This window comes from Varroa destructor, unplaced genomic scaffold (assembly GCF_002443255.2).
Source record: "Varroa destructor unplaced genomic scaffold, Vdes_3.0 BEIS01000006.1, whole genome shotgun sequence".
In the NCBI taxonomy this organism is placed as follows: domain Eukaryota; kingdom Metazoa; phylum Arthropoda; class Arachnida; order Mesostigmata; family Varroidae; genus Varroa; species Varroa destructor.
This window is the reverse complement of record NW_019211459.1, coordinates 21370982-21379438: the sequence shown is the minus strand read 5'-3', so window position 1 is coordinate 21379438 and position 8457 is coordinate 21370982. Positions and strand designations below refer to the sequence as shown.

Below are 8457 nucleotides of genomic sequence, written 5' to 3'. Positions count from 1 at the left end.
GCACCGGATGCTTTTTTAAATGTGGCGAACTTTTTTGAGCAGTCCTTCCAGCGGTACCATTGTTACGATACTCAAGACAGGTTGCGAGATGATTCAGCAGCGCTTTGACTTTCACAATATGGTAGTACAGAAAATGTTAACGATGCACTTTTTCCCACAAGAACATCTACTTCTGAGGCGTCTTTTCAAGTTAATAACAACGTAACAACGTAACAATTACAATACGCTGGTGGAGCAGGAAGATCGTTTTCGGAAGTTTACTTTATTATGATACAATTTATTCACGTTCTCATTAGAGAATCACTCTCAACAATGCTAAAACCGTCTTCGAAGAGCTTGAAAATATGCGAATCTGTTCATCACCTTTGCTATATGGATACATATTTTACCAAATTTCGACTAAACCCATATCAACGCCCATTGATACTTACATCAAAATGCAGAACAGATGCCAGAGGCTTCGACATGGTCACCCTTTAATTAGTGAATTCTGGGGGTACATGTCAATTCATATAAAACATTCAGTAATCCTTTTGCGGCATCTACGTTATTCAAAAGAAAAACTCATAGCAATTTTAGACCCATATACAGGATACGCAATAAAACGTTCCATATTCATTTACTTGAGGTTAATAATTTAAGTCGTTCGATATTGTTTAAGTAGGAAAAATGTATTCTAGAATAAAGCGAATATTTCGTGAACCTGACGTTCCACCTCAACCTTATATATATTTTAATGAGACGAACCGGCAATACGAACGATACGCTTTATAAAGGACCTTGAAAAGCGAACTTCGAGCGAATTGAATGCTTAGAACCGCTGCTTGTACCCTGGTCAATAGTTATTTATCAGCGACAATTAAATATTTTTTCTATATATGTCTATTTTTGTTCGCTTAATTAAAGCGCTTTCTTCTCACTTCATTTTCCTTCTTTCTTTTAAGTACTTGATGAGTGTGTGCAGGCGCTATCAGCTTCGATGGTTTTGTCTACCCTGTCAGCCGTAATTTGATGAAACATTCTAATATAATTTTAACACTACTGCAAACGTTGTCGTTGTTTACTCCTTTATTGTATGTTTTAGGAATATTGTAGTTAGCAACATGCGTTAGTATAGGTCTCTTTCTTTGAGGGCTGAGGCACAGCAAGCGCGAACTGCTATGCTTCATCTGCGCCGCCTATTAGACATCTTTAAAACTGTAGTATTAGGAACAGGTCAACTCAATTTTAGAATCACAAAGGAACAGCATCAAAAAAAGATACGGCCTTCCTCCCTTAGGCAAATGTCAGTCTACGCTTCTATCTGTCCGCCTAGATGCTTATATCCGTGTCAAGCAGCAGAAATTTCACTCCCGCCGTATGCCGTTGCTACTCCAAAAATTTACATTCAAAGTAGCCCTGCACAATGGATGGAATGCAAGTAAATTTCAGATTAACGTTAGCCAACGTTACAGATCAACATAACCTTAATGAAACTACTGAAACAACCACAGCATGCCCATGCGTACTGTAAGCCGAACAAGCCCCCAAAAAAATCTAGCAAAAAAAAATATAAACTCGTTCCCTAGTAAGAGAGTTTAAACAGTATATCGACAACAGCGTGACTGTAACATGAAAATATATCCGGTATGCTAACTGCAGTTTCCATATTCTCACACATAGGGTACAAATAAGCCAGTGCAGTGAATGGCCAATTATCTCACGCGAAAATATTGGGTATATATTTGAAAGCTAGAGAAACTGACGATTAAATAAATTTACTTACTACTTTCACAATTAATATTTAAAAAAAAGGCTGTTCTGCTTTTCGACAATACACTGAATTGTTTTGCTAGTTTTTTTGGGATACACGCAGTGTGCTACCATAATATTATTGTTACTTCTAATTTCTTAACTATTGCAAGCAACCTTTCTTGAGCATTTTATCCGCATTAGTAGGCTCTTGCATACTTAGCTGATGATCGCTCACGTCAAGAAGAAGCCCGTCAAGCTAAACAGAACTATGCGCCTTTAAGCACAAGCAAGATATAATGAAATAAACGCCTCAATAAATTCTAACTTAGACCATGATACCCAATTAGGGATGATACACGAGCGAAAAATGCTCGAACATATCATAAACGTTAAAGCTATTTGCCCAGAACTGTAAAATATATGTATTCCTTAAAAGCATTGAAAGGAAATACAATAAATAATCACTGGAAAACTTTTTTCTTTGCCAACAGCTTTATTTGCTTACAGGTCTGGCCAGTGCCATCAGAAAATATTTGCATGGTTACGTGCATTGCATATATGTGTATGATATATAACGTTTGATTATCAAGCACCTGTTACCGGTCGCTATCTGGGCTAGGAGAATGCATTCCTCTGCGTAAATACCCGTCCTTTTTTCTGGGTTCGATTAAAGTGCGAGCCGCGTTATAGATCGATGAACAGGCGCTTAACGCTCCCGTTAACAATGCCTCTGGAAGAGCCTCCGCCTCTAAGCTATAATAAACAGAAAAGGTTACTAGGAATATGGTTAGGTAAAGCACACATAATAAAAAAAACGGTTTAACGTTTACGTAACCTGTGAATACTGCCAAGAGTCTAGTATCATAAAAGGAACAAGCAATTTGCTTCAAACAACTTCAAACAATAGTCCCAAACGCCTGTCCTGTGCATTACTTGCTTTCAGCGCTAAAACAAAGGTAACATTATTGCATATTGTGTACATTGCGTATTTTGAAAAAAAAAATGTCATTGCTCGTATTTAGAGAGGGGAGGCAATCAATAGAATTAATATGATCCAAGCACGTCTCGCTTGTATAGCCAGGGTTGCATATGTCAGAATAAGGTTACTCCATGTTAGTTACGAACCGATATTGTTGCTGTCGCGGTTTGTGCCGAAAGTGCATGGCAGTGGCCATCGATGGTCCTTGTGTCATGCGTGAAGATGCTCCTTCTTTTCCGAAGTCACCTCCCGCACAAGTTCTGCTCTGAGCTGCTCGCTGAACAGCTGGACTTGACGGGGGCGTTGTTTCGAGGTCGAAACACGCAGGCAACTCTACCTCCAGTTCATCAAGCACCTTGAATGATGTACACAGAAGTGTATTAACAAACATTACTATACAGTAAGCCCCAAACAAGCATTTCCATATGCGCATAAGAGACGGTGTAAAACCAGTCAACGGACACTTTTAAGGGGCCACATTTCAAATATTGGACGAGAATTATAACGTTTTTTTTTTTATAATATGTCCGGCAATACAGTTCGGCATCTATCTGTCTTTTCAAGACGTCTAGTTTATATACCAAAGAACAGTACAGCTTCTTTTATTTAGAATTTTTAGACTCAAGTCTGTGAGAATTTCTTTTCTTTATTAACGCTAGGCACATATTTGTTGGGTGCCCACTTTCGTTCGGTATTGGCTTTAAGCAAAATGCAAGTATGTGCCTCGCAAACAGCGTTTCATGTCTGGCAGTTTGCTCTTGAATGGTTATTACATATTATTCAACAAGTTCAATTCTGGCTTTCAGATGGTAATAACACTAGTTGGATTAATTCTCAAGCGATTTCAACACAAAATCCGATGAAAAGCACATGGATGAAAATCACTCACATCACTTGAGATATCCTGACCGGTGGTGTTGTAGCGGTAAAAAAATCGAGAATTTGGAAGAAAAGATAACTTAGTTATTACATTGTTCATAGCATTACTATAGATGAGGCAATATATACGGAATCCTCAAAAACATATATCAAGCTATGCAATATTCAGGCTTCCCAATTCTTGACGACTTCAGCTACTGATATGTCCACATAGCGATAATTATTAGAATTCCATTTAGGTTTAACTGGTTCTAATTACTTTTACCAATCCGGCTCACAAAATGCATGTTTCTATAGAACACATACATAATTTTCTTACTAAGACTTCTAAGCCGTTCTACTAAGCCGTTCAAAACACTAAAAATTATTTAGATTCATCTATAACAATATAGACACTTCGCGATTGGTGAACTGCCCTAATTTCCTTCAATTTCTTCCTCGAATAGCTGCTAGTTGACTGTATTCATTCAACTGGATGTAGAACTCAACAAAGCTAAACAACAATATAAGTCTTATTTAATAGGCACTCACGTCGCTTGAGATTTCCTGCATCGAAGGCCGTAAATAAAGATTGATATCGTATAAGTAACAAATAGAAAAACAGAGCCTATGACATAGGTGTTATGTGCAAGTTGTTTTTTTAAATAGATCTAGAAAACTCTGTTGTATAAGCACATCCTATGCCTACAACGTTATCGAAGCGCCAACTTTTTGCAAAACTTTTCCATATATCAGTCATGTGTATATTGTGTTCTACTTTCCGATAGTAATTGAAAAACATGCCATAAAATTAGCATATGATTGATATATGGACACATATGCAGTAATTGTCGATAGAGCGATGTAAATCGATCATTCTTCTTCAGCATAAATAGATCTTAGTTACTTGTCGTAAGTTATTTTTCTAACCTGGACGGAGCTGTCTTCGCGGACTATGACATTGCACCATAGTTTGTGCCCAAAGTAACCATGATCCGGGTGAAATAATCTGGAACGAATAAAAAGTACAAGCCGTGTCTTCTAGTACGATTAATATAAGATTTGCTTTACAATTCAGTGTTACATGGACCATAAAGTGCTTCCGCGTCATATTTTTATTTAATGGATAATATAGGAAAAAAGCAAAAGCTTGTTAGGCTAGCTTGAAAAAAATGTTTTCTATTCCATAGGGCCAATAAAGCTGGTGTATAAATCTCATCTAATTGTGCTCCAACGTGTGAAATTAGCGTTTGGATTTTAGGTAATTACCAATAGTTCTCTTGTTATTGGACCGTGCAATGTCCATTTTATTGGCTACACACCGAAAATGTACTTGGTAATGACCGTTATGGGCTGGCAGAGAGATGGGTACCCGGATAACGCCTTCTTCATTCACCTTAAGCCTTGGGACCAACGCCGTGTGTGACTAGAATACAGCAACAATACAATATACCTTGGTACACAAAATATACAATCCGTATGACGTCTAGAGTAATCATGACAGTAAATGGTGCTCATATATAAAGGCAACCTACAAATTTTACACCGAACGATCTCGTATAGTCGGCTTTCGTTATGCTTTTGCATACTCTTGCAGTTGGGTCAGGAACTCACATTCCTGACCCAGTGCATTACCTTAATTTGAATTGTTATTATATATCCTGTCTTTTTTAGAAGAAAGTTTCTCTAGCAATAACAATCCCCTAAAAGCTTTCGTAGAGGAAGCTAAATAGAATGTACCGATCGAATGTATGCTTCGATCAATTCTCTTACCATTCCTAATTCGCCCCAGCATTGTCGTAGACAAGTTCCTTCAGGCCAGTCACGTGTTCCTGCATGCAAAATGGTATTAAGTACATCGTTATAATGAAAGATCGTATGTTTAAAGACAATTATAGATAAATATATATATATATATATATATATATATATATATATATATATATATATATATAACTAATGATCGCTTTTTTCTGATTCGAGGAGGAAATCACTGCTTGAAATAGCTGCACCACAATTAATAAGTTGAATGATTTTGGGAAATCACACAGGCATTAAGTAATTTTACCCGAGTTCCGTACTCTCCAGCCTTTTTCAATATCCACGGAAGGTTCAACCACGCTCCAGTCTGGAAAGGTCTCGTCTTCTATGAAGTCACAGGCCAAATCAGAGCTCACTCGAGACACCGAAGCGATCAAAGGTCGCCGATCTTCTGCAACTAGGTGATCATCCTGCGCAGAAACGAAATTTCGACCCATGTTACCGATAGTCAACAAAAATATATAAATATGGTCATAAACTTATTAGGCGTTTAGTGTCTAACAAGGTCCCCGATAGCTATTGTAAATTTGAAATATCAGGCTCGTTACATATATATATACTCATTTGAATGATGCAGGCATTCCTCCTTATACAAGTACTTCACCTACTTATGTAGCATACCTCACATAAATCAAGCCAATGCACATTTTCAAAACGAGAAGAAATTAATTGCCGAACTTCATATAACCGAGAATTGGGAGGAACCTGCAAAGTAATAGGAATATGATAGTTATATAACAAAGTTTATTAACTTCAATGTAAACTGCTATGTAAAGGAATCTAAATAAAAGTTAGAATACATGAAATGCGGCTGTTCTGGGACTGATATTTTTATTAAGAAATTCCAAGAGCATTGCCAAACTTTGACTATTGTTCTAGGTTGGGTTTTCAGTTGCGTGAAAGCCATTTAAGGCATCGTCCAACATATTCCTGTTTGGAGCGTTTAGATGGAAAAAGAATTTTTTATATTTATCCAATCCGTTATCTATTATTATTGTAAAATTAACGTTTACGATGTTCGATACAAACCTCAAGGTTTAACCGCACCTCTACTCGCTCCATCGTGGTTTATGAGGTAAGTAACACAGAAGCCGATTGTTTGCTGAAAAAATTGAAGGAGAATTAGGATCGATGGGTCATCCTCATGCAGCTGCACGGATTCACTTGGGACTGAGATCGGATAACTGAGAAATTTATCGGCCTCGTATAGTTTGGTTGGCAACTTAAACGAAACTGATTCTATGATTTTCACAACGTATACCATTAGAATTATTTCAATGGTTACTGAAATTGCAATATTACGGACAAAATAAATGAACTCTTTCCATTATGAACACATCTGGTTCGTTTTACCGATATGATTATATTACTTGCGCCAAAGCTTATATGGTTATATCCACATGAGCTTTGGCGCAAAAAGTGGCCATTAGTTTCAACGTGAGCATTTACGATGTGTACATCTTTCTAGCATCTAAATAATAGCAGTACAAGATCATGCACTGTATTAACCATTATTTGATATAACGATACCTAGTTTCCAATACGAACTTCGTTGAAACAAGGCGAAAAACGCATCAAATCTCACTCCTGGTATGATTAAATTTTGCTCTGTTCTCAGGATGAACTGTGAAGCGTTCGTTTACTTATAACTCGGACTAACTTGACAATGGGTTTAGTTTTGTAAACGTATTGTGAACAAATCATTCGTCAGCGCTAGTGGAACCCTGACTAGGAATAATATTATCGCAAATCTACGCCCGTTTTTATCTTTGTTCTTTTTTAAGTACTTAACAGTGTACATGCTACAGTGCAAACATTTCCATCTGTGCCCGCGCTTAATTCAAGCACTCAGACCATTGACTTGACGGGACACGCGATACGCAATACCACATAATAGAATAGGTCCTTGCGCTAGCCACTATTCAAGTGACGTTGCTATATCGAACAATTCCTGCAACACGCACGAATGAAAAAACGCATCGTTTCGGTTAAAGATGATGATGACGACAATTATAATCATTAAGTCTGAAAATTTTATTCATCTGCGCGCCGTTACGTACTGTACATGTTATTTGGTAAATCAAACATATTCCACAACATGATGCTTTCGATCTTTTTATTATTTTCTAGGTGAATAATTTAAATTTATGGCACGATCATATCAGTTTCTCAAGCTCGTCTACTTCAGGCTTCAAGATTCCTACCTTCACGGTTGTCCAGCTAGGGTAAGGCCCTTGCGCCGACGGATTCGTGAGCGACTAACTTGTTTCCTGGCCGAAAATAATTGATGGATAACTTCTTCAATATCACCGATCACTATAGAGTTCGTACAACTTCGATGACATAAAATAGATTAAAGCCTCTTAAATCGACTTCCACATTACCACCATATCGGGTCTTGACAAACATGTATGATTCGATACACGTTTTTTAATTGAATTTGGCCAATACAGCTTTTACGGAATTCGCACATTATTTTCATCTCATGTTCCGTCGGTTACACGGGCACCACACATACGCGAACTCGCACTGGAAATGTCGTCTGATTTGGCGGTCGAGTTGGATATTAATCTTTTCAAATAACAACCGTCACCCACACAAAGGATAGCGTCATCGTTTGCGTGTCACAACAACTAACCGGCAAGTGGAATAGTTCCGCCAGTAACAAACTGCCACATTGAAGCGAACCGAAGTCAACAACGAACCATAGTGCTAGTGGTATTAAACGAGCTAACAGGACCTTGTAGGCGCATGACCGACGACGCATCCGCTACAATCGCCGACCATGCTGCCACATTTCTGGTTAGTGGACACGTCAACCGACGCGCAGTTACTCGTATGAGTAGTACGTATACGTTCGTTTTCAACTGTCGCCAGTTCAAAGCGTACCTTTTCTCTACAAGCAGTAAATCCGACCAATAGTTGCACGAAAGTAAATTGACAATCCTTCTAAGCACTGCGCTGCCTGCTATTCATTCCATCATTTCAATCCAACAAGAGCTTTAGCAGAAGGACCAGAACAGATGTCCCAACCAACCCTTCCTCCTCGTCCATTCACCCATCGC

The 8457-nt window shown here is 38.1% G+C and overlaps 1 protein-coding gene across 10 annotated transcripts; it reads right to left on the bottom strand.

The window, feature by feature from the left end:
* Positions 1–2195: 2195 nt before the first annotated feature.
* LOC111252415 (uncharacterized) lies at positions 2196–8422 on the bottom strand. 10 transcript variants are annotated; one of them, XM_022810264.2, is made up of 12 exons: positions 7597–7736; positions 6923–7343; positions 6422–6494; positions 6014–6097; positions 5640–5802; positions 5345–5403; positions 4894–4997; positions 4502–4580; positions 4124–4138; positions 3603–3617; positions 2860–3068; positions 2196–2487 (listed from the first exon to the last, which is right to left on the bottom strand). In XM_022810264.2, exons 3-12 carry the CDS (start codon positions 6452–6454, stop codon positions 2331–2333), a joined length of 918 nt encoding a protein of 305 aa, XP_022665999.1. In that variant the 5' UTR covers positions 6455–6494; positions 6923–7343; positions 7597–7736; the 3' UTR covers positions 2196–2330. The 10 variants fall into 10 exon arrangements, with proteins under 10 accessions (XP_022665999.1, XP_022666000.1, XP_022666001.1 ...); XM_022810265.2 differs by having other exon boundaries at positions 6941–7343; XM_022810266.2 differs by having other exon boundaries at positions 7180–7343.
* Between the last annotated feature and the right edge of the window lie 35 nt (positions 8423–8457).